This window comes from Acipenser ruthenus, chromosome 7, assembly GCF_902713425.1.
Source record: "Acipenser ruthenus chromosome 7, fAciRut3.2 maternal haplotype, whole genome shotgun sequence".
In the NCBI taxonomy this organism is placed as follows: domain Eukaryota; kingdom Metazoa; phylum Chordata; class Actinopteri; order Acipenseriformes; family Acipenseridae; genus Acipenser; species Acipenser ruthenus.
In genome coordinates, this window is record NC_081195.1 from 9044329 (window position 1) to 9068167 (window position 23839).

Genomic DNA, 23839 nt, shown 5'->3' on the forward strand with positions numbered 1-23839 from the left:
CACACCACACTGCAATGCATCACACTGCACTGCATCACACTGCACTGCCCGTTACATGAACCTAGACAATACATAAGGCCACAGTTCAGAGGAAGGTCCTGTTCGTCCCTTGCTGTATTTGTAACCTTGTCCCCCGTGTCCCCCTATCCCTGTCAGCGTGTGGAGGAGGTGGTGGGTCAGCTGGAGACAGAGGTGTCCATCCTTCTGGATGCTATCGAGGCCCCTGAGTGGAGCCCCCTGCTGGAAGATGAAGGACCTACCATAGACATCCTGGACAACAAGGGTGAGAAGTCCAATTGACACTCATCTGTAGCATACTTGTGGTTTAACCTGAAGATCAGAAAATCCCAAAGATCAGAACATAAAATCCCTTTTTTTGTGACAGCAAAATCTTGTTTAGTAAACGTGATCTAGTTTAACTGATGATCCCAATGATCTGATCCACTTTTGGAACACTGCAATTGGGATAATCTGTAGCACTCTGCTTAGCCCAAGCCAAACTGCAATTAATCTTCAAATTGTAACATACATAGAATGTTTGTTTGTATCCTTTTTTATATATTAAAATCATTTTAATATTCAGGAAACTGTTCTAGAATGTTGTTGGCTTTTTTTTTTTTTTTTTTTTTTACAATCATTTAGAAAGGTCTTCATCTTTTAAATGTATATGCTTTCTAACAAGTTAACGATAACAAACAAATAACAACGATGAAGGAGGATAATACAGTATGAATATATAGTGGACAAGGGACAATACAACTGGACAGGGAAATTAAACACATTTAAGGAAACCATTTAGAAAAGTGAAATGCACTTTATCTGTTAAAACATGAAATAACTCAACATGTCTTAAATGAAATATCTGCTGTATAGATGTGCAGTTTCATTACTTTGACACAGCTTTACTCTCTGCAGTAAAAGGCTTTGAAAATCAGACCCCGTGGGACCCTAGTCACAAAGCTTTAACTTATTTAAACTTATTTATTGACAGAATCGTTTTTTAGATTATAATATTTCTACATTCACAAAACTGCTCTAGACTGCTGTTGAATTTCTTTAACAGTAGTCTACAATAGTTTCATGCATATGTAACAGTATTTTATGTATAAGAACGGACTTTGCAAAAGGTCTTTAAATAACTGCAGAGTTAAAGATTTGTGAACCGGGTTCCTTGTGTGCTTATAAATAACGCTGTTGTGAGGAGTGGTATTCGTACCAGCTCTCTGTCTCCCCCTGCTGCTGCTACCAGGCTCAGCGCTTTATGTTCTATGTTCTATTGTCTCTTTGAACAGACCCCTTCTCAAGAAGCTCTGTCTGTCCGTGGACTGGGGTGCAGGATGAGAAAACAGCACCCCCTGGTGCGAACTGAGAGTAAACACAATTCAGTGCCCAGTATGTATCCAACCACCCCCCAGTACTCCCAGTATATCTCCCAGTGTTCTGAAGGATATTGCGCGGAGCACGTACAGCTTTCTTCATTATTTTTTGTAATTTTTGGATGTCATTGCTTGTGTCATTTTGAATAGCATGTATAATAAAGATATTTTTTGGATACCTACGTGTGTCTCGTATTCACCTTATTTAGATTGTGATGGTCCAACAATTACAGATACATGTTTTTCCCCCCTTTCATTCACTTGTATTTCATGTATACATCTTCTCTTCTGGCATTTACTGGTACTGTATTCCATCTGCACCGGAGTGTGAGGTTACAAAGATTTCTTGGGTGATATAAGCGCTCCGCCGGCGTGTGAATATACTTTTTGTAGTGGTAGCAGCTGAAAAAGTAGCTCTGTAGATGCAATTTCTTTAAAGCAATGTGCAACATGTTCAGAAACCAAAATAGAAATAATAACAACGTGTTTGCTTGACACAGATTCTGCCTTACATATGAGAAACTATCTGACAGATTACTGTTTATTAATATAAACCGCCAGCCAGCTACTCGCACCGTCAATGCCATTCTCACATAACACAAATACTTTCTAATCACATTCCACAGGATCTGCAAGCAGCTCACTCGAGCCGTAAAACAAAGTGCTTCAAGAGCACGCCGTCGCCAATATGTAACAGGAGAGAAAGAAAGTTCCATTGGCAGCCATCTTGTACACGGCAAAACCAAAACGACACAGCAGTCTTTAGCTTACCGAATTGTTATATGAGACTACTAATACACCGTTTACAAAATCAAATAATAACAAACAACAGATACCGCATGCATGGTGTTAATAATGAAAGGAATCTCAAATAAAAGTTTCTTCTGGTGGAACAAACCTGCCGTGCACAAGATGGCGTCGACCCCTGCCCTTTTTACGTCTGTGGTGGAGAGCATGACGTAATCCCGAGTGTGCTTTGCTTAACGACAGTGTGTGCTGTGGAGGTCAGGAAGAGAGAACGGGGAGGATAGAAAAATAAGACGTGAATCTATTATCATATAATACAATAGATATTTTTTGGAAGAGTAATATCGGCGGGGCATTGCGCCAGTAAATACATATAAGTTTTATGAAGATTTGCCTGTCATCACTCTGAAATATTTATTAACACGCACCAGACTGTCACAGAGTCTACTACACTAGACAGTATTCTCAATTGTTCATCTTTGTCCGGTTCGATTGGTCCCGGTTCTGATACACAAACAGCAGAGCGATGGATAACGCATCCGGAGCAGGCGGTTCGGGGTCCAGAGCCGGATTCGGGAGTCTCTTTGGAGGGGGAACACCTGAGTATTCAAATACGGAACTAGCCGGGGTGCCGTGTAAGTAGCAGTGCCGGGGCATGGTGAAGGGAAGGCTTTATTTAAGTCACATAGTCAAGAGGCAGTTAAATGAGCAGAAACGCGGCGATCAGTTTTACACTCAATCCTGGGTGAATGCTGCTGTCTCCACAGCCTGCTTCCGTAGCGCAGCCTTGAGAAACTACACCAGGCTACAAACCAAACACGCCTTGGGGTTCCCGGTTTGTTTACATGATCCAAGGGTAGTTTTACCTGCTTTCTGGGCACTGTTTTTGTTTTTTCTGAACAGCAAAGCAGAAATGTAAACCGAGATTATTTTTTTAAGTGTGTTTGTTATACTGTTATACAAGAAGCACCTTTAATGCTTTTCAGAGATATTTACAACTACCTTTTAAAAATATCAACTACCCTATTTAAAAAGAGTGCTTGACTAATGGTCAGAGTGCCTTCTGGTTTTGTGAATCTCTCTCTCTCTCTCTCTCTCTCTGCAGTGACAGGAATGAGCCCCCTCTCCCCCTACCTCAATGTGGACCCCCGTTACCTGGTGCAGGTAAGGAGACCCGACCCTGCGGCATTATTATTATTATTATTATTATTTATTCACACAGCTCCTGTCAATGACAATAAGCTCCAAAGCAATGCTTTTCTTTTTCTGTAATTATGCTTTTTTTCAGATAATTCATATTGAAATAATATTTGTTTACATTTTGAAAGAGTATTAAAAAAATGAAAACACAAGACATGTTTGTCTCTACACTGTTCAAGGTGGCGTAGTGTTTTATAATTGGCTGGACAGGCAGCACTAAGGGCCTTTCCAAAAAGCCTTCCCTACCATAACTAATGAAGCCATTTCAGGGACTTGGAAAAGTCTGCTGTGGATAGAGGAGTCATTTTCTTTGCCATCACTAGCAGACTAAGAGTTATTTTACCTTGACCTGTGTGGAAAAAGTGCCTCAGTCCTGATTGCAAGTCTGTTGAAGACATTGAGAAAGATGTCTGTTCGAAAAGTCTGGCATTGAATGAATTCAGTTTCTTGTAGTATTTCTCAATAATTTCAAGCCTAGTTGAGCCAAGATGTAACTCAGTCAGTCTCGGCTGGGCTGTCATGAGTCGTGGACTCTGAGTTTAACAAAGCTTCCAGTACAACAAAGGGCACAGTTGCAGGTACTTGTGTTTCAGTCGCGCTCTCTGATTGGTGTTTCAGGACGGCGAGGAGTTCATCCTGCCAACAGGAGCCAATAAGACGCGAGGACGCTTCGAGCTGGCCTTCTTCACCATTGGGGGGTGCTGCATAACAGGTAACCAGGCAAACAAGCAAACACACACAGAACCTGCCTACTGCTTTTCCTTCTGTCTCTCTGTCTGTCTGTTTGGGGGGTGGGGTGGGGAGGTGGGGGGGCTCATCAGTGGTGGGACTGGTGGTGCACCGGTAGTTTTTAAATCATTATTATTTTAATTAAGTTTGGGAAGGTGTGAAAGGTGGATTTTAATGTTAGCAATGTCTTTGTTTTTTTCTTTCCTCCTCTCCCTGTTACCCCCTCGCAGGCGCTGCATTCGGAGCTGTGAACGGACTCCGGCTTGGCCTGACAGAGACTCGGGACATGCCCTGGTCCAAACCGCGCAACGTGCAGTGAGTATCCCTTCAAAAAGAAACACCGCTCACTCCTGTTGGTACTGTGCATTTTTTTCCCCCTGCTCTGTCTGTTCTGTTTCTCTCCAGCACATGGCAGTCTTGTGTTACTTTGTCTTATTTATTTTAATTCTCTCATTCTGCTCTTCACCACCGGGGGTGCCAGAGAGCTGCTGGTTCCATTCCCTCGCCAGCAGATGGTGCTGGGTGCTGGGTTGCAGTCCTCTCTGCATTTTACATTTTAATCAGTCAGCAGCAGCAGCTTGTTTCATTGCAGATCAGTCCAGCAGTGTGGTTTACTAGTGCTAGATAGCTTAACAGTGAAGGGCAGTGCAGGAAAGGCAAGGATAATATGATACTGCAGTCTTTAATGTTCCCTGCTATGAAACACAAGAGAACTCTTTTGAAGTAGCTTGCTGTGAGCAATTTTCACTGTGAGCAAAGCAACCGAGACACAACCTGAACACTCTTGATTTCAGCTGCTTGGTGAAAAAGACACTTTGTTGATTTAACAGCTGTGTGGCGTTATGAGTCCTCTGTCTCTCTCTGACTCCTGACCCCTGCTGTCGCAGTGTTGACACAGCTGTTAGGAGGTGTAGGGCGTTCATGGTCAGCACTCATAAACATGGTCAGATAGTTGAGTGCAAAGTCCCTGTTCTGTGCCCAAGCGCTGCGGAGCCTCATAAGATCACGTCCGCGGCAGGCTTAAACACAGCTGGGACAGTCCAGGGCACTGCCCTGCCTGGTAAACAGTGGCACTGCCCTGAAGTACAACATGGTGTTCTGAATACCTCCTGTTCTTCTAATGTTTCTTCCTACCCCCTGAGCATACTGTGCTAGTGATTACATCACACGTTCTTAAGATAGGTTTCAAAAGAGGCTGAGAGTCGACAGTTAAAAACAGTGCTAGCTTGTTATTTCGCCATCTGACTTGCACATAACAAAAGTTGTGAAATATTGAGTGCAGTGAATTAGTGCTGAGAATGCTGGGCTGTGTGCTTTACCTACCCTGAGAGAAGTGCACCTCACTGGGGCTGTGTCTAAAGGTGCCCCCACCCTAGGAGAAGCAACTTGTATTTTCTGGCCATCCTCGTACAGGACAGTCTCTCTTGCGTTGCTCAGGGAGCCGTTGATTTCCATGCCTCTCAATCCTGCCTGTGTTTGTTCCTCAGGATCCTGAATCTGGTGACACGACAGGGGGCAGCGTGGGCCAACACCCTGGGATCGCTGGGTGAGTCTCTGATCAAACACACTGTGAGTGTGTGCAGCTCTTTACAGTGCGTTCAGGGTGATGCTTATTCTAATTCAGGTTTTTAATACGGTGTGTGTGTGTGTGCGCGCGCGTGTGCAGCTCTCCTGTGCAGTATGTTATATATTCTGATTTATTTTCTGAATGTGGTTGTTCAGTCCCTGTATATTCTCCCTCCAGCTCTGCTGTACAGTGCGTTCGGGGTGATCATTGAGAAGACGCGCGGAGCAGAGGATGATCTCAACACCGTGGCAGCCGGGACGCTGACTGGAGTGCTGTACAAATCCACAGGTGAGAGGGGGTGAAGGGTCAAAGAAAGAAATCCTGCTAGGTGAAAGGGAAGTCAAACGTTTACAGCGGTGCAATGACCTTGAAGACTGTTGTTGAGTCACAAGACGTCTTTGTTTGTCTTTGCCTTGTCTGCTGATCGCATGAAGGCAAGTTCAAGGCAGGGGAGGAAGCCCCCCTCTTCTCTCCCTCTCCCTCTCTCTCTCTCTGAGGCAGTGGCATCTGGATGTGTGATCTGGACTGCAGTGTTCAGGGTCCGGTGCATTTCAGGCCAGTCACAGGACAGTCTGTACAAACTAACATGATGCAGATTTCACCACTGAGGAGTGTAACAGTGTTCACTGGTCAAAGTTTCAAACGTCATTGATATCGCAGTACAAATGGATCCACATGCCTTTAGTTGTTTCTTATTTGAAAGTGAGTTGAACTGGCCTAGTTCTGTGCCTGGCCTGAAGAGCTACAGACTGGTTTCTGCATTGTAAATCATGAAACCAGGCATGGCCAATCAAAACGACAGCTTATTTTGTCATTATTATTATTATTATTATTATTATTATTTATTTCTTAGCAGACGCCCTTATCCAGGGCGACTTACAATTGTTGCAAGATATCGCGTTATTTTTACATACAATTACCCATTTATACAGTTGGGTTTTTACTGAAGCAATCTAGGTAAAGTACCTTGCTCAAGGGTACAACAGCAGTGTCCCCGACCGGGGATTGAACCCATGACCCTCTGGTCAAGAGTCCAGAGCCCTAACCAGTACTCCACACTGCTGCCATTACACTAGCACTTGTGTTCTTGTTATGTCATCTCAAATGGTATTAACTATATATTGTTTTCTTAACAAAAAAAGATATATATATATATATATAAATATATATATAATTAAAACAAGATTATTTAACTTTAATATGTCCAGTTGACCCTGTCTCGTATGGTCTCTTGTGCACATAAAAACTCTCACAGTGCGCTCTTTACTCGGGGTTCCCCTGTCGCGCAGAGTGGGAGGATTCCCAGCAACTTACTGGGATCTCCAGGGGGTTTTGATCTGAGAGGAGCAGCGTGACTCTAGGGCAGTGTTTCTGTGAATGGGAAAGCACCTGTTGCTTGGTTTAAGATGAAGTGCAGTTACAGAAGTGTCCTGTCATAGAGAGGAGGCGCAGCTTTGAATGATGTGTGTGTGTGTGTGTGTGTGTGTGTGTGTGTGTGTGTGTTTGTCTGTCTAAGTACCTGTTAGTGTGTGTCTGTCGGTGGGTCATCTGTGACTTGAAACTCTCTGTCATGATTAAACCTGACAGAGTACAGAAACGCTTTAGTCAGTGAGGGTGAGTTGAGCTGAGTTAATGGCTCTGCACTTACTTAATGACTGTTGTCTTTGAGCAGCGCAGCAGCACGATGTTAAACTGCCTCCTGTCTGCTCATGTCCGCTGCGTGTTTAATCACAGAGACTCAGGATAATTATTATACTTCAGTTCAGTGGAATGAGTGAAAACTGCATAAACACCTTCATTCCTACTGTGAGAAGGCCAGGGCTCAAGTGTGCAGTCTTTCTGTTCCCCTTTCTTATCAGCGGTGTGCAGTGACATGTTTAACTCTTATCTCTCTCCAGCGAGGGGTGACCTTGCCTGCTGCAAACATAGGATCTCTGTCTCACTCCCCTCTTGTTTTAGTTTGAGATCCAGCATTCTTTTTGGCACTCCTGAGTACAAACGTATATACAGGGGTTTGGGGTTTAGGGTTTAGTGTCTTGTGATGGGCTGTTGAAGGTGGTGTCTCAATTGGACGTTTCTAAGTCTATTTCATTCTCTTGCACTCCTTGCTGTGTCGGGTCTGTCACACAAAGAGAATGAAACACACTCTAAACATGACTAGAGGGAGCCACGCTTTGTAAGTCATTATCTAAATAAAGAAAAAAAAAAAAAAACCTGATAAATGCTAATGAAATAATATTGTGTGGTTTTAAAGGCTTAAATCTGGAGAACGAGATCTACACTGGGGGCAAAGTTACGAGTACATTTCTTCATAGTAGGTTCTATTGGGGGTGTGACTTCTGCTGCTCATTAACCCTGTGTGTGTCTGTCAGGTGGTCTGCGAGGCATGGCCCGCGGGGGGCTGATGGGTCTGGCACTCACAGGACTCTATTCTCTCTACAACAACTGGGAGCACATGAGGGGCAGCTCCCCCCGCCAGTCCCTCTGATGCTGGAACCCTCTGTCACACACACACACCCACCCATCGCGACCGGAATGGCTCGTTCTCAACCTCCACGCCCGTTGACTGGCCAGGGTGTACCATCTCTCACCTCAGAAGAGGGGTTTCTTCCCATTCCTGCTCTGGACTTTATGATGATGGTGTAAATATCAGGACACTTTCAAGTGCTGCCGCTGCAGTAAACAGACAGAGGAGCTGTAATGGTTTGAATGAGGCTTGTTGAGCAGTCCATCTGTGACGCAGTCTCTTCTCCTTCTTCTATCATTCAGAAAGATACACATTAAACCTGGACCTTGATTGTTTAAGTAGAGAACTGCCTGTGTGTTCCAAAAGAATGGTCTAAAGACACATGGCTGTGATTGTGTGTGTTTAGATTCTTCCCACCCCCGTTAGTGTTCATTCACATTTCTGTACCACACTGGCTTGCTTGCGGTGGCCTTCCTTTTTTTAGAGAAGGAGGAACTGTATCTAACTGTGAAAGACACTTGACTCCCCCGGTAGGAAACAAAATAAACTGATGAACTTTTTTTTTTCTGTGCTTTTATTCGTTTGTCTCTTTACTGTCGCTCTGGCTCTATTCAAACCTACTGTGTACACAAACACAGGCTTTTCATTATTGTGTTTATCAGGACTGCATTAACTCCCATATGGTGCAGATTTCCTTTTCCATTGGGAGAGGGAGAGGGAGAGGGGGGCAACACAATAATTAAAGTACTGGGGCTAAAGTGCAGCAAGCACCCAGAGTGCGGTTTATTGCTGAAATGAACTCTAGAATAGGGTGGAGTCTGTGTCAAAGTGCTGTGTGTTAACTCAAGATTGGACTTATCTCTGCTGCTGTAAAACATTAAACACAACATGCTTTTCAGCAGATCTGCAAAAAACAGACCTGTCAATTGGTAACCACATATATTGCAAAACAAACATTATCAGCATTCTTTAAAACAGCTGCATTTTATGAGAGGTGAGTTTGAGGTTATTTTTATTTTTTCTAAAGAAGCAGATAAGAAAAGCATGCAGGTATTGATTTTGGTTCAATGTTTTATTGAGTTTAATAATATATATATACCTAGATCACAGCTGTTAAAACATGAATATGCAATATAATATATAAAGGTTTTATTCTATATAGGATGATAAAGGACGTTCAATCAGAGGAAAGGAGGGTCTGGCAGCTCAATACTTTGCTGCACACTTTACACCAACAAAGAAACATGGAGTAAGGAGGGATTTACCCCTCAAAACTAAAAGAATCAAGGCAAAAATGCTGTTCCCCACAACTCAAAAAATAGATATGACTGTTTCAAAAAGACTAGGAAGAGTTTAGAGGGGCAACAGGAATATCCATTCATCTAAACAAACGGACTCTGCAGCAAAGTGTTGAGCTGTAGTGACTTTGCACTGGGTACTGCAGATCTTGTTCTCACTACCAAGTGTGTGGGTCCCAGCAGGGAGAGTGACTTGACTGGTGTTTAAACACAACAGGACAAAGATTACACAGAAACTAGCACTCTGCTGGGTAGACCGATATCAGCACCATATACTGTGGCAACAGAGAATACTGAAACAAAACGCTTCAGTGAATTAAACCGGGAAAACACTCCAGTCACAATTTGGACATTGCATTGTATCGGTAAGTTATAATAACCCTTGATGAGGGAGCCTGTCAATCAGGTTACTAGAGAGAGCACTAATCCCCTACATGCTCTCTGGAGGTTTGCTATGCCCAATGTGCACAACACAGCATCCAAAACACCCATTCAAAATGGTCGTCTTACTCAAAGACGTGTTGTTCCTCTTTTCATTAAAGCACCAATATGCTTGAAGTTGGCTTTACCTGCAGGGTATCTGACCTGTTTTCCATGGTCAATTACACAGTATTCGTGCCACATGGGATATCAGTGCAGTTAGGCTGGTCCACTCTGTGATTGCAAAGGGAACAGTGAATGCATGTCAGAGTTTCACAGCCCTACTGAACTAACAACCACAGCGGCAGTCTGACGACATCGGCTGGAAATTCAACCAGAATTAAAAGCCAAATTAAAAGGAAAAATAAAAACACAGCATCAACCTGAAACCACACAAGACACACATTTTAAAAAAGGAAAAAAAAAAAAAGAAATTTAAAAGAAAAAAAATTCTCAAGAAGGGTTGTTTCAGTACTATGGGCCCTGAAACTATCATTTTGTTTTTTGTATTAGAGCCCAATGTGGCTGTTATTATTATTATTATTATTATTATTATTATTATTATTATTATTATTATTATTATTATTATTAATAATAACCATCATCATCATCATCTCAGCACACAAAACCTGGACAGTCCACATACTAGATACTAGAGATTTGTCATAGATAATTAAGACAGAGGCCTATATCCCACTATGGGCAAATCACCCCCTCCACAGTGAAGGTATTACATGTGCAATTTGTCCTCGGGTCCTCAGCGACAAGACGGGACACACTCACAACATTCAGTTTACGGTTGAAACAAAACCCTGGACTGCAGGTGATACTGCAGGACTGGAGTCAACTACCATTGTGCTCCCCTTCTGGTTACGTCCCCCACCCCCCTTTGTTATCTGGAATTGGACCCTTGGTTTGGGAACACAATGCAGCAGGGTCAGTCCTGTTCCTCCTGCTTACAGCTGCAGATCATTACACCAAGTAGGAAAGGAGATACTGCAGCCCAGAGACAGACAGACAGCCAGACAGATACAGAGGAGGAGGATGAAGACGAGAGGCGGCCACGGGTAAATGTGTGCGTCGAGCAGCGATTGAGTGGCTCTTCATTAGGAGGTGGCACTGCATAAATCTCCCCAAATCTTGGCAGGATGGTTTTCTGGGACACCTCACATCTGCAATGCAACACAGAGGAACAGTCAGTCTGCCGTTTTATTTTTCAAGGGTTTAAAAACTGTTCTTTGTTTAGTTTAAAAAAACAAACAAAAAAAACACACAAGAACACCACCACCACCACACACAACGTTCACATGAATTAGAACTAATCTAATAGGGATTTTTACTGATTGAGTTATTTTTATGTCAAAGTTATCTTCAGACTCACTGCAAACAGTTTGAAGCCTAACTATATAAAGCGTTCAAAGCTAAGCAGCACGTTACTTTCTCATGTTCACATGAAGCCGCAGCTCGATTCTGTATCAGAGTACCACTGAAGGACCAGTGTACCCCCTCACCTGTATAGGTGTCCTGTACAGCCACTGCTCTTTATCTACTTTGAGTTTCATGCAGGCAAACAGGTCGCAGACCGAAGGCAGTCCATATCGCTCCTGAAATCAAACACAGAAGGCACCATTACTAACAGAGAAACAGGATGAACTTCAAAACAGAAGCTAAAAAAAAACACTACACAGCAACTCTCAACTAAACAAGTTCATTAAGGGGCTGGGTAGCAGTAGGTGAAATCAAGCTTTCAGCTCTGGAGGACTGGGTTTCCCAGACGTCTAGTTAAAAAATGCTGGGGGGGTTGCAACTTATACATTAGTGTAATTCACAACCCAAAAAATAAACACCACACAGTCTCCACTTGTATTACTGAAAGGCCCAGGACTGAATGGCAGGCGGACACGATGAGGTGCGCTCTGTTTCTTTCTCTCTCTCTCTCTCTTGCAGAGCTGTGTCAGTCTCTTTGAATCTGCAATTCTCCCTCACCTGATTCATTAAATTGCAAAAATAACACACACAAACTAAAAAACGAATTCAAGACCGACATAGACAGACAGACTCAAAGATGGACGGACTGTGCACTCACATGAGCTCTCTTGCGGAGCAGCCACTTGTCCTCTTCCGGAGCCGCTGTGTCGGAATGGCTGTGCTTATCAGGCTGGGGCTCGGACAGGGAGTGTGACTGGGGTAGGACCCAGCTCTCTGAGCGCAGGGGTGTGTGGAAGGGGCTCTGCTCTGCAGGGGGGGTAGACTGGGGCTGGGAGAGGGAGCGTGACTGGGGTAGGACCCAGCTCTCTGAGCACAGGGGGGTGTGGAAGGGGCTCTGCTCTGCAGGGGGGGTAGACTGCGGCTGGGAGTGGGGCTGCACCCAGCACTGGGAGCTCAGAGGGCTGTGGAAGGGGTTCTTCGACTCCGAGCTCTGCTCCTCTCGACTGGCCTTCTCCTGGCCCTGTGCGGAGGGGCAGACCCAGGTAGAGAGAGGGGAGGACGGGGAGGGGGCCTCCTTTCTGCTGGGGTACAGCCAGCTGTCCAGCAGGACCTCCACGCGGTCCGGGTTACCCCCGTTCTTGTCAGCGGCAGCAGGCACCCCATTCTTGTCTCGCCCTTCCTGCTTGAGCAGCCAGGACCGCAGAGCCTCTCTGCCGCAGTTCTCCTCGCACACACACTCCGAGAAGCTCTTGCATGGCTCGTTGGCCTTGCACACCTGTTCCACTCTGATTGGAGGAGGAGCTTGCTGGTGCTGCTGCAGGAGCCAGGCCTGGCCAGCAGAGCCCAGAATGGGAGAGGAGGGACTCTGCTTCAGACACTTGAGGTTTCCCAGGTTCTCGATCTCGATTGCTACCGTCTTGGGGACACAGCAGGTGCCACACCTCCCTTCAGTCTTGTGCAGCCAATCACTGGAGGAGAAGGTCTCATGGAAGGGTCTGAAGAGGTTGCTGATGAGAACTTGTTGGTTCTTCTTGCTGTTATTCTCCGTTTCTCCAGTGGGGGTGTTGCTGCTGTGTGTGTAGTTCATGTTTACTGCACTGGGGGTGATGAGCCAGTCATTAAGGTCTACACTGTTGCTGCTTCTGCTCCCCTCTCTCTCTCCCTTTTCGCTGTCGTTCAGCTCCGACTCTATCTTCTCTATGGACAGTGCAGAGCTGCTGGTGGTGCTGATGTCACTCAGGGTGCGGTTCCTAGGGGGCGCTGTGTCCTGCAGTAGCCAGGCCTCCAGGTCACGGAGCTGGCCCCAGGCCGCCTCGAAATCGAAGTGGGCCAAAGGTGGGGGAACCTGGGTGGGGGTGGGAGGGAGTCAGTCAGTGAGGGATACACGTCAACATACAGCAGTTTACAACACGCTACATGAAAAAGTATAAAACATAATAATAAACTTAGGTATGTCAGTAAGATACACAACTTTAAATACAAAATTACAGCCACTGAGACAATATTTTTGAAGTCACTGAGAAGAACTGTAACTTTGTATAGTATTTCTACATACCATTCAGTGTTCAGTGGTAACTCCACTCCCCCCAGACTGAGCTACTCCTAGTAACTTGCGCAAAGAATGTCCAACTGGATAACCCCCACTTGTTCCATCAATCACCCCGTCCCCCACTCCCTCGTCTACAGTTCCACCCTCTCCCCCTCCCACTGCTTTATTCTCCCAGCTCACCTGTCCCCTCTCCCCCGCTCTCAGCAGCCAGTCCTGGGGGTCGGTGCTTGACTGGTAACCAGCAGGGCACACTGTCACAGGGCGGCTCCCCAGCAGCCAATCTGCAAGCGACTCGGCTCTCTGCAGGACACAGATAGGAGAGATAGTACTGCTGTGAGGATATACGCAAAGAGAGTGTGTGTCTGTGTGTGAGTGTTGTGATGCTGTAAACCATGTCTGTGTTTGCAAGGCTGGCACTGCTCTGATGATGTAAACAGAAGGGTGTTCTTACCTCGCTGTGCTGCTGCGGGGCCAAAGGGCAGCGCTGCAGAAGCCAGGCATTGAGGAAAGGCCCGGAACTCTCTGGAGGACTGTGAGCCGCTGGCAGGCACTCCATCTCCTGAAGACACAAAATATAAACCAGGGTTCAGAAGCACAGAAGACACACTTCTACAGGCTACAGGTCCTACATCCCTACACAGAGCAGAGCTGAACAAAAACTATACACTAGACTACAATACAAAAAATAAGTTTGGGAGGAGTCGTTTGATCTTTCTGTGTTTAATAAAACACTGAAATGGAACAGAACAGCCTTTTTACTTGTTGCAAAATACAATGAATTTGATCTCATGGGAACCATGCTTACCAAGACTGCCCACCCACCCAACCCCAGGGCATTACAAGGGATCAGGGGAATGCTTTGACAAGAAAGACTTACAATAAACAGACTTCTTGTTGAAATGTAGGTTGATCTTAACCTTTTTCTAAGTCACTAGATTCAGGGAGGGGTTGACGGCGATTGTTAGAGAATATCACCCAAACCAACAGTCTAAATAACGTTAATGCGGTTCTCCAAATATATGGAAGAATGACATGTGACATACGCATGTACGTACATGAGACTGCCTCCACTATATCCCCTTAGCAGGGGATTTCATAGCTGGTATGAATACATTACTCTCCCTGTCTCATTTAATCTGTTTTAACAGAATATTCCATCATTAAAGGATAATTTGATGGACCATCACATGTACGGAGATGCACGTCGCACCTCGACCTGCACATTGTGACGCACATCATGTCACCCCTTGGGCCACCCTGGTTCAGTGCGTCGTACCTCAGTGGCGATGGTCCCGAAGGAGGTGATGGCCTGGCGAAGGGAGCGGGCGTCAGCCTGGAAACTCATCTCAGGGGTCTCCTCAGGGTTCAGACTCAGACTGGACAATCTGTGGAGGTAGGCAGGGGCTATCATTCTGCAGGCCTTTAATTGACTCTCATTAACTGCAGGTTTACTGTGCTAAACTCCACATTGTTACGATGGATCAACACTACCTGGACAGTTGTGCCTACATTTTATATTTCTGTATTAAGAGCTCTCATTTAAAACAACTTAAATTTATATATATAAAAAAAAACAACATTATGCCTTTTTCCAATGTGTGGTCTTTGGAAGAACCACACAGACAGCCAGCCAGCTAGCCTCTCAAAGACAGACAGAGCCAGTGAGCAACACTTACTTCTCCAGGCAGCTGGTGATCTGGTTGGCCAGGCTGTTGCTGTTGCAACTCTCCAGCTGCTGAACCACGACGTTGAACTGACCCAGGAGCTGAAACAGATAGAGACAGAGGACAATTAGACACTAACTGAAACAGAGACACGGGACAGCCTGATCTGAACCACAGACAGACTAAAAGTACAGTGTGGATCAGAGCAGGGCTCACCCAATGGAGCTGCTCTAGCTGTACAGTATAGATCAATTTAGTGAGACTCACTCACCCAGTGGAGCTGCTCTAGCTGTACAGTATTGATCGGTTTAGTGAGACTCACTCACCCAGTGGAGCAGCTCTAGCCGTACAGTATATATCAGTTTAGTGAGACTCAATTACACAGTGGAGCTGCTCTAGCTGTACAGTAGTGTAGATCAGTTCAGTGAGACTCACTCACCCAGTGGAGCTGCTGTAGCTGTTGCTGCAGGGACTCCTCTTTGAGGTGCTGGATGATCTCAATCTGCTCGAGCAGCCAGACCTCACGAGAGCGCAGGAACTCCAGGTGCCGGCTGATACAGCTGTGGAGCTCGGACTTCACCTGCACATTGAGAAATAACAGTCACTATACTGCAGGGAGTCAAAACATAAAGCTTGGCTTACTCGCTCACTGCCCCCCCCCCCCCCTGCCCGGAGATCCCAGTCAGGTGCTGGGAATCCTCCACTTTGCCCGACAGGGGAATCCCGAGTAAAGAGCACACTGTGAAAGTTTTTACGTGCCTGTGTCTCCCAAAGTGCTCACAATATTCTATACCATAAGAGACAGGGTCATCTAGACATATTAACTAATACAAAAGACAGGGTCCAACTGTAAGTGATATAACAGATATGGTCAAATGGACCTATTACATTACTTAAAATACACACACACACAGAGCTGAGCATTCACCTACTGACAGTGCTGTTTGCTGAGCCTGTATTGAATGAAATTTGCAGTCTTGTAACAGATTTCTTGCAGTGCAGATTACACAAACACACACAGAAGGCAGAAGGATGTTTCTCAGATTACTAACAAACCCGCGGCTCAGGCAGGGATAGACTGGGATTAACTCACACTCCACACCGCAGAGAACTGGGATTAACACACTCACACACCACAGCCGAAACCCACTACAAGAAGTTATTGAGCCTGACTGCAGAGTGGCTATCCATGAAATGAAGAAACACTGAGCTTATATTGAGCAGGGCTGGGCTCAGGCTCTCAGTGTGTTTACACATGCCCCTCTCAATATTGCACTATCCTCCCAGAGGCAGATTTCCAACCACTATGCATCAGAGTTTTTATATGCAACAGACTTATTGTGTGTGTGTATACCTTCAGGTTTAAAAAAAAAAAAAAAAACACTTTGAAAAATGAGAACCCCAATTGTCCCCCCCTCCGCAGACAAACAACTGCTTACCTCATCATGTGGGTCTGCATGAGTTTTATCTTGATATATTTATGTAATCTCATTTCCTGGGAGTTCACACACACCCTGGAACCCATCCCTCACCTCTCTGGCATTGTCGCGCAGCTGTAGCTCCGCCCTGGTCACCGCAGCGATGGCCGTCTCCAGCTGGGAGCGCGCCTGCAGGCACTGCCTCAGGGTGTCTTTTTCACACTCGTCTACAGGGGGCGCCATTCTGTAACTGCAGGGACAAACACGGGCAGCAGTCAGAGTCATGAACGACACAGGCTAATGTACACCCACTTGCGCACAAAAAAATAAAAGCTTTTTGAATAAAGAACAGAGGCTAGTATTTCATCAAGACCCCAGTCCTTCACACAGAAACAGAAGACAGGGAGTCACTCGCATGCCTACAGTGGATAGTCAGGTGGAAGGGCGGCACTACTGTTACTCACAACAGAAAGCCCGGGTTCTAAGTGGCTGTCGCCGCCCAGCTGAAAAACCTCAAGCCACCTCTTTTGCAGATGCTACTGTGCCTTTAATGATAAGGACTGATTGCGCTGCTAGCGGACTAGATCACTTACATGCACTGGGTGAAAATAAATATTGGAACCACATGACAGGTGTGTTGCTGTGTTACATCTTGGCACTACAGTTAACCAACCAGAGAATTGAAGGGGTGGGTTTTCCGTTTGAAGCACTTAGAGAGGCTGAAACGTTAAAATGACTGCTAAAAAAATAACTAATTTTCAAAGTAATAATAGTGACAACCAATGTGAAAATTATCAAACCGAAATGGATGAAAAAGAAAATGTAGGAAATGAAAACGAGAAACCCCATATAGTCAACGAAGAGCAACATGTAGAAAGCGAATTGGAAGAACTGCAAGAGGGGCCAGTGTATAAGTTTCATTGAGGCTGTTCTAGAATCAGAATAACCCACCGATTTGGCTAATTAGTATCTGTACAGTTGGTTACAGTCGTTCTATATTAGCAAGGAAACAAGAGCTTCTATTACAGTCAGATAACCAGCATATTTTTTACCATGGATCCTTTTGGTTGCATGTACTGTAAACATGCTTGTGCTTACATGTTAAAACACTCAGGCTTGAGACTGTCACCTTGTCAACTCTCAGGTCTACTAAATAATTTTCCACCCATTTTTTTTTTTTAAGTATGTATTTATTTTTAAAACTCCTATTAACTATCTGTCTTCTCACACCAATAGTTCAGCTCACCAGTGAAGCAGGTGCTCACCCAGCTGATCTGTGAAAGCCGAACATTCAAACCACAATCAAAGATATTCCAAACGAGAAGTGACACTGGTATTCTTATTACTTATTTCTGGAAACAAACATGCTTGTAAGGTTTCCTAAAAATAGCCCTGTGTCATCACCTCACCACACCACACCAGCCTGGTCCTTCTGGATTTAATGAAGGTTAATAATGAAATAGTGTTTTCATGGTGTTCTGTGGTTGGTTACATGCCGCTCCCAATTAAATGACCATGATTGCCTGTGATTTCAGCTCGAACTGGTCTTTGTTCCATTACTTTGCGGAGGGAGAGGAGATAATGACGCCCTCCTTGAGTTCAGTGGCTCTGTCATCACCGGCTGTGAAGAGGACAGGATCAGGCTCTTGTGTAGCACTGTGGCTTAACTGGTGAAAAGAAACCTGTGATTATGGATAGCAGTCCTCAGATAAAAATCTGCAAACACATCACTGTTTCCACACGGGAATAACAAGGGCTGGATGAGTATGAACCACAGATTCACCTGTGTGAGGGGCGTTCTGCTGTTCAAAACACATTAACTCACTGTTCTCCGACAATGAGAAAACTATGATCTCATGACTCGCACACAAAACCACACACACGGAAATACTGTCTAAAATAAAGTCCCTGCAATGGAAGTTTTTTAGATTTTACTTGATTGACTTGGTCATTATGTGTGGATTTAAAAGATAAAAAAACAACACTACTACAGCATTATTAACAGAATTAGTTTAAGAAAAGAAACCATGCATGCTTCTTTCTAACTGTCTAGTTGGGAGTCCTTGCTCAAACAATGGGGACCCTTTTAATGGGGATTGTCAGCAAACTATCATATACTCCTAGCCTCTGTTTAAAAACTGAGAAACTCTCAATTTTGTTAAAGTATTTTCACCTTTCAGGTATGGTACATTTATTATGCATTGAACAGGACTCTCTTGAGTTTTCAGACATTTTGTTTCATAAAGTGTTTGTGCTGCTGCTCCCTTGCCTTGTAAGCATCAAACCCTAATACAATTAAAAACAAAACACATGATGTTTCAGAGTGTAACTGTTGTGCCCAAATAACGAGTGACCCTGCAAACGATTGAGAACATTTAAGGACCCCCTAAGCCCTAAATAAACAGACAGATACACGGAGGAGTTGTGAAATACTCGGGGTGCACAGTGAGTGAATGTGGTGTTCATAAGATGTTCCAGATCCCTCCCTGTCTAAACGGGAATGGTATTTCCATGCCTGCAGTGTATATTTCAAGTGTGCTTTGCAGCGAGTGTATTTTAAGGAAGGTGGAACCCAAGGAGCAGTAACTTAGAGAGAAACAATACTATTCCATCTCGTCCAAACTGACACAGAAACACAACACTAAAAATCTGAAGACTTTTCATAAAGTAAGTTTATAGCTGCTGTATGCCCACTGGATAGATTTAGATGCTGCAGTACAGTAGCAAGGGAAACCTCCAGGCAGGACAGAAAACTCAGTGAGAGGTACAGAAGTTTTAAAAATAGAGAAAAAACCGTATACAACGTATCAAGAAAAACAGGTACTAACTTTTTAGTTTTCATATAATCCTAAATCAGCTACGATTTTTTAATTAACAATAATTGTACTTTGCTCAGTTTAGTGATGCTGCTGAGGCATGTACAAAATGTGATTCGGCTTTTTATTATTATTTTACCAAGTTTGAAAAATAACCCCTGTAGTGTGACTATACCAGTAACAACAACTATCTTAAAAACGCCTTCTCTAGCTCCTTATCTGCACCCGTCTGAACCCCTTTATCATTCAGTGCAGAGCACCATACACGAACACTGCAATACTCTTACATATACTGCGCCTTTCACATGCCACGCACCGCACAAGTGCTTAACAAAAACCCTCGCAGGAAAATCTATAGATTTTAATATAGCGTGCATCACCCCAACAAAGTATGAATGCATATTAACACCCCATAACTTTACAATTATTGTACTGACAACACTAGTTATATGCAGTTTTGATATCTTTTAAAACATTGCAACAGCAATCCAGCACTAACTTAGCCATACGTGCGGGAGAGAAGTTTACTGTACGCGAGTAGTGGTATCTAACATACAAACAGACAATACGGTCGCTGCTAAATAAGTAATAATAACGTACTAGAATAAAACATATCTTTAATCTCAACATTTAAAATATATCTTATAAATAAAATATAATAACACAAATCATGATTGTCTTTCTCCCTACATAGCAAGCAGACGCCGGGTTTCTGTTTGTGAAGCTGTATATAACACATAAAACGGTTCACAGTTTAGCGAGACAGCTTTCTTGTTATTTTAACATTTAAAAATATTTCCCCCACCTTATTTCCAGTCCGACAGATCTCTCCCAGTAATTTGAAGGCACACACAGAGCCGGTATATTGTCCTGGTTTGCGTCCGTTTCTCTCTGTCGCACTGTTTCCTCCTCTCTAGTTATGGAAATTCTGACGATTTAGTGTACGTCACGTCACGTCACGCCGCGTACCAACCGGCCACGAGGACTATATAAAGAAGGCTAGGACAGTCAATCCCGTGATGCACTTCGGTACTCAATTACAGGCGCCATTTGTGGAGCCCACTCTGTAATGAATACATTGCGGTGATGCTGTGTTGCAGCGTCAGGATATACCCGTATTTTTTAAATAACAATACAAAATATCGTTAATATAAAGTGGCTGACTGTTATTTATGCGAATTAATGATTGGTTATGTCAAGAAACATTTTGCCAGGGCAAGCGCGAATAAATTAAAAGCACTGCGAGTGCGCTGTTAAAGTGCTCTTACGGGCTCCAGAAATGCTCCACTGTTTACTAACTCCTCCCACTTGTGACATCATTTTCCTATCCTTCTTTATATAGTCCTAACCTGCCCACCTCCCCGTCCGCCACAAGCAGCTCTTCATTTCGCACGTACACCACCGCGGAGCGGTACAAAAGACTTAAGAACCACAAAAAAAGTAAACAACCGCTATTAGGAATTTTTTTTACAAAAAACAAACAAAAAAAAAAAAAAACACACGGTACCCAGAAATAACACAGTTCAATTCAGTTCAGTTGAGCACATGGCACTAGACTAAATGCCGCACTAGTTTCCAAACTCTAGGTTTCATTTTGAAACGAAAACCAGAACTATCTCCTCGACACTGTGAATGTTTGTGACTAAGAAAACGAAAGGGTAGAATCCAAGAATCTGTCTGCTATATTGGGATTAGACAGCCGCAACAAAATGCACACAGGTGCTTAAATACAGGTAGACTGGTTTGAAAATGTGAAAGTAACAACATTTGTGGTTGTAAAGTGAAAAAAAAAACAGTGTAACGGACCATTATATAGGTATCTAGCTCAGATATGAGCGCAGCAAAATGGTTTGTTTTCACTGGGAAAATGGCCACTACAAAACTTGATAAAGACAATCCTAAAATACAGCAGTGTACAAAATGCATGGTCTGCGTTACTTCTTGCAAAAGCTTAAAACCATGTGGCGGTGAAATGGTAATTTTTTTTGTCAGCCCCAGTAATGAAACTTGAGGGGAAGCAGCACAGAATACAGCCAAGTCAAATGACCTCAATACAGCAGCCTTATTAGACCAGAGTTCAATGTAAATGCCCCCTAGATGTTTAGCATGTAGTGTTTATATGACCCTTCAAATAGAATCTCAGCCTGTCTCTGTTACACAAGGCACTACTCCTCTCTGAATGGTGGGACCCTGGAAACGCTGTGCAGCCGGCTGCTTGCTGCGGAGTCATTTCACTGCCCTTCATCTAACCCTCTTCCATAGAAGAGCTCTTCCGGCTGTTCGAGCACAGCGAAGGGGAGGCCGATACAATACAATACAATTCAATTCAGCACAGCGAAGGGGAGGCTGACAACATAATACAATTCAATTCAGCACACTGAAGGGGAGGCTGACACAACACAACACAGTACAATACAATTCAGCACAGTCAAGGGGCAGCCAACACAATACAATACAATTCAGCTCAGCGTCACGAGTACCTGTAATACTGGTAGCACACAGTCATTCCTCCTCCTCTCTGGCATTTCTTTCACCAGTCGCTGCAGCACCTTGCCGACAGACGAGAGGAGAGGCAATGGAATACAGAACACACCCCCGATTGTAAAATCTGACCTACGCATGAGCTAGACCTGTCTGCCAGTCTATCCACTGGATATTTCCATCGGCACCACAAACCCAATCTCATAGCATTCCCAATATAAAACTGGGACTGACTGCCTGCCTAACAGATTATTATTAAAGACTCCCATTGCAAAGCAGTTTGAGCCAGTCCAGCTTTTACTGCAAGCTTAATGAGTCACACCACACACAGCTTGTAGAATTGTCATTTTTAAAATCACTTGTCACCGACCTCCCACACATGCCTGTCAGTATAATTGCTTGACAGCTCTCCTTCCCTTCTGCCTACAGATGTTCTTTTCTGCTGTTAGCCGTTTGACACCAGCCCTCTCTAGCCTGTCCTTCTCGCTGCACACTCATCTCCTCACTTACCCTGTCAGAGAGCGTGAGCGCTGAGGACAAATCAGCAATCATGACTGGGGCCAAGCCAGAGTCCCAGTTAAAGCTGGTCAATCTGTCTGCTGCCAATGCAAAGGAACCAGAGGGCTTTCAAACCCTTCAGATCAATCCCCGTGTTAGATGGATGTGTGGACTGCAGGACTAAGAGACACTGACGGTTATTACAAACGTCTCCATGAGAAGTTATCTGTCTTTCTGTTTAAGGGCTCATCAAAACTTTTGTCCAATTTTGTAACCTATTTTTGAGAGACTATGCTCTGCACTTGCTCAGGAACAGTATCACCCACACTGCTGATGTGCATTTTGGGGAATGCAATATTAGCAAAGCTGCAGGATTGTACATGTCAAAGACAAACACAAGTTTAATATAATAATGATGATAACCACATAATCCAGCAGGACTGTTTTAATGAGTGATTCTTGCTGTTTACAGGAACATGAACAGCAGGGGTGTTTAGCAGACAGAGCTGGCGCACCCCAAAGTGCTGGGACAAGCACTCACTTCTTCAGGTATTCAGACAAAAGCATGGATTTTCATAATTATAGACATGCACAGTATACCCAAATTATTTTCTAACTATAGCTGGTAAACTGTGCTGCTTTTTTGAGCATTACCCAAGTATGAGCCACATCTGTAAATTAAACAGTTATACACCAGGGAGTTTTATATTAAAAAAAATATAATTAATATTTCAATTAATTTTCTCCCAACTGCAGTACCAGGAGCATGTATTTTTGCCTAAAGCTAAAACTAGGAGTATTGTAAGAACTGGACTGTCAATTGATTTGCTTACTATAGCCTGGATACAGAAGGCTAAATTATATACGCGTCCCTTTCCTGTTTGCTAAACCAGCAGATCTCCAGGATTCACAAGAAATCAGCCGGGACAACAATACAATTCCAACTGAATTCTCAGGCAGCGTCAGTGCATGGATTCCCAAACTGTCGCACCCCCAAAATCCCCACACAATACCACACTACCTTTAAATGTGGACAAAAATTAAAACAATATCCTACCGCAGATAACTGATAATTTTAAACAATTTAAAACACGGACAGTCCACCCTCCTCGGTTAGTGAGTTTGTAACGGCGTTACCTGGACGATCCCGGTTGGAATGAGGGATACGGGTCGCGATTCTCGGAGTAGTTTCAGACCGGTGGGTGGCGGGTATCTCACGGTTCCGGCTCTTTTTGTGTATTTTAGTGATTTTATTTATTTTTTCCTGTGAAAGTTTCGTCTGTGAAACAATCCGGCCACCCACAGTGAGATCTCGCGAGAAGACAAGAGGGCAGCTACCAAGGGCATGACTGGCGCTCCCGGACCAGGTCTCGCGAGACGCGGCGGTGCCGGCTCATCCGTGCGTGAGTTTGAACCCGGGTTTATTCACTGAGTGTACAAACTTGAAGATGGTTCAGTTGAGTCTGACCTCTTCTGTAATTAAACCCACTGACATGCTCAATATTTGCCCAATATTTCTAAGATAGTTTGGAAACGCTTGCGGATTCTACATAATTCAGAAAAATTGAAAAAAGTATTTTTTAAGGTCCCAGTTGTAGCATTCAAAAGAGAAGCTAATTTAGGTGATATTTTAGTTCACAGTAAACATAAAAGAATAATTGACAAAATAGGTTCTACGAA

General features: G+C 44.1%; 2 protein-coding genes across 4 annotated transcripts; one reads left to right on the plus strand and one right to left on the minus strand.

The window, feature by feature from the left end:
* Positions 1–2330: 2330 nt before the first annotated feature.
* On the plus strand, positions 2331–8646 carry timm23a (translocase of inner mitochondrial membrane 23 homolog a (yeast)). Its single transcript, XM_034025949.3, has 7 exons — positions 2331–2758; positions 3229–3287; positions 3942–4035; positions 4283–4367; positions 5540–5598; positions 5797–5907; positions 7992–8646. Exons 1-7 carry the CDS (start codon positions 2650–2652, stop codon positions 8105–8107), a joined length of 633 nt encoding a protein of 210 aa, XP_033881840.2. The 5' UTR covers positions 2331–2649; the 3' UTR covers positions 8108–8646.
* Positions 8647–9139: 493 nt separating this feature from the next.
* On the minus strand, positions 9140–23565 carry LOC117415492 (nuclear receptor coactivator 4-like). 3 transcript variants are annotated; one of them, XM_034025941.3, is made up of 10 exons: positions 23297–23565; positions 16479–16614; positions 15386–15526; positions 14959–15047; positions 14559–14667; positions 13734–13841; positions 13463–13582; positions 11891–13078; positions 11316–11408; positions 9140–10976 (listed from the first exon to the last, which is right to left on the minus strand). In XM_034025941.3, exons 2-10 carry the CDS (start codon positions 16605–16607, stop codon positions 10971–10973), a joined length of 1983 nt encoding a protein of 660 aa, XP_033881832.3. In that variant the 5' UTR covers positions 16608–16614; positions 23297–23565; the 3' UTR covers positions 9140–10970. The 3 variants fall into 3 exon arrangements, with proteins under 3 accessions (XP_033881832.3, XP_058882277.1, XP_033881833.3); XM_059026294.1 differs by lacking the exon at positions 23297–23565 and adding an exon at positions 21661–21769; XM_034025942.3 differs by lacking the exon at positions 23297–23565 and adding an exon at positions 19986–20445.
* Between the last annotated feature and the right edge of the window lie 274 nt (positions 23566–23839).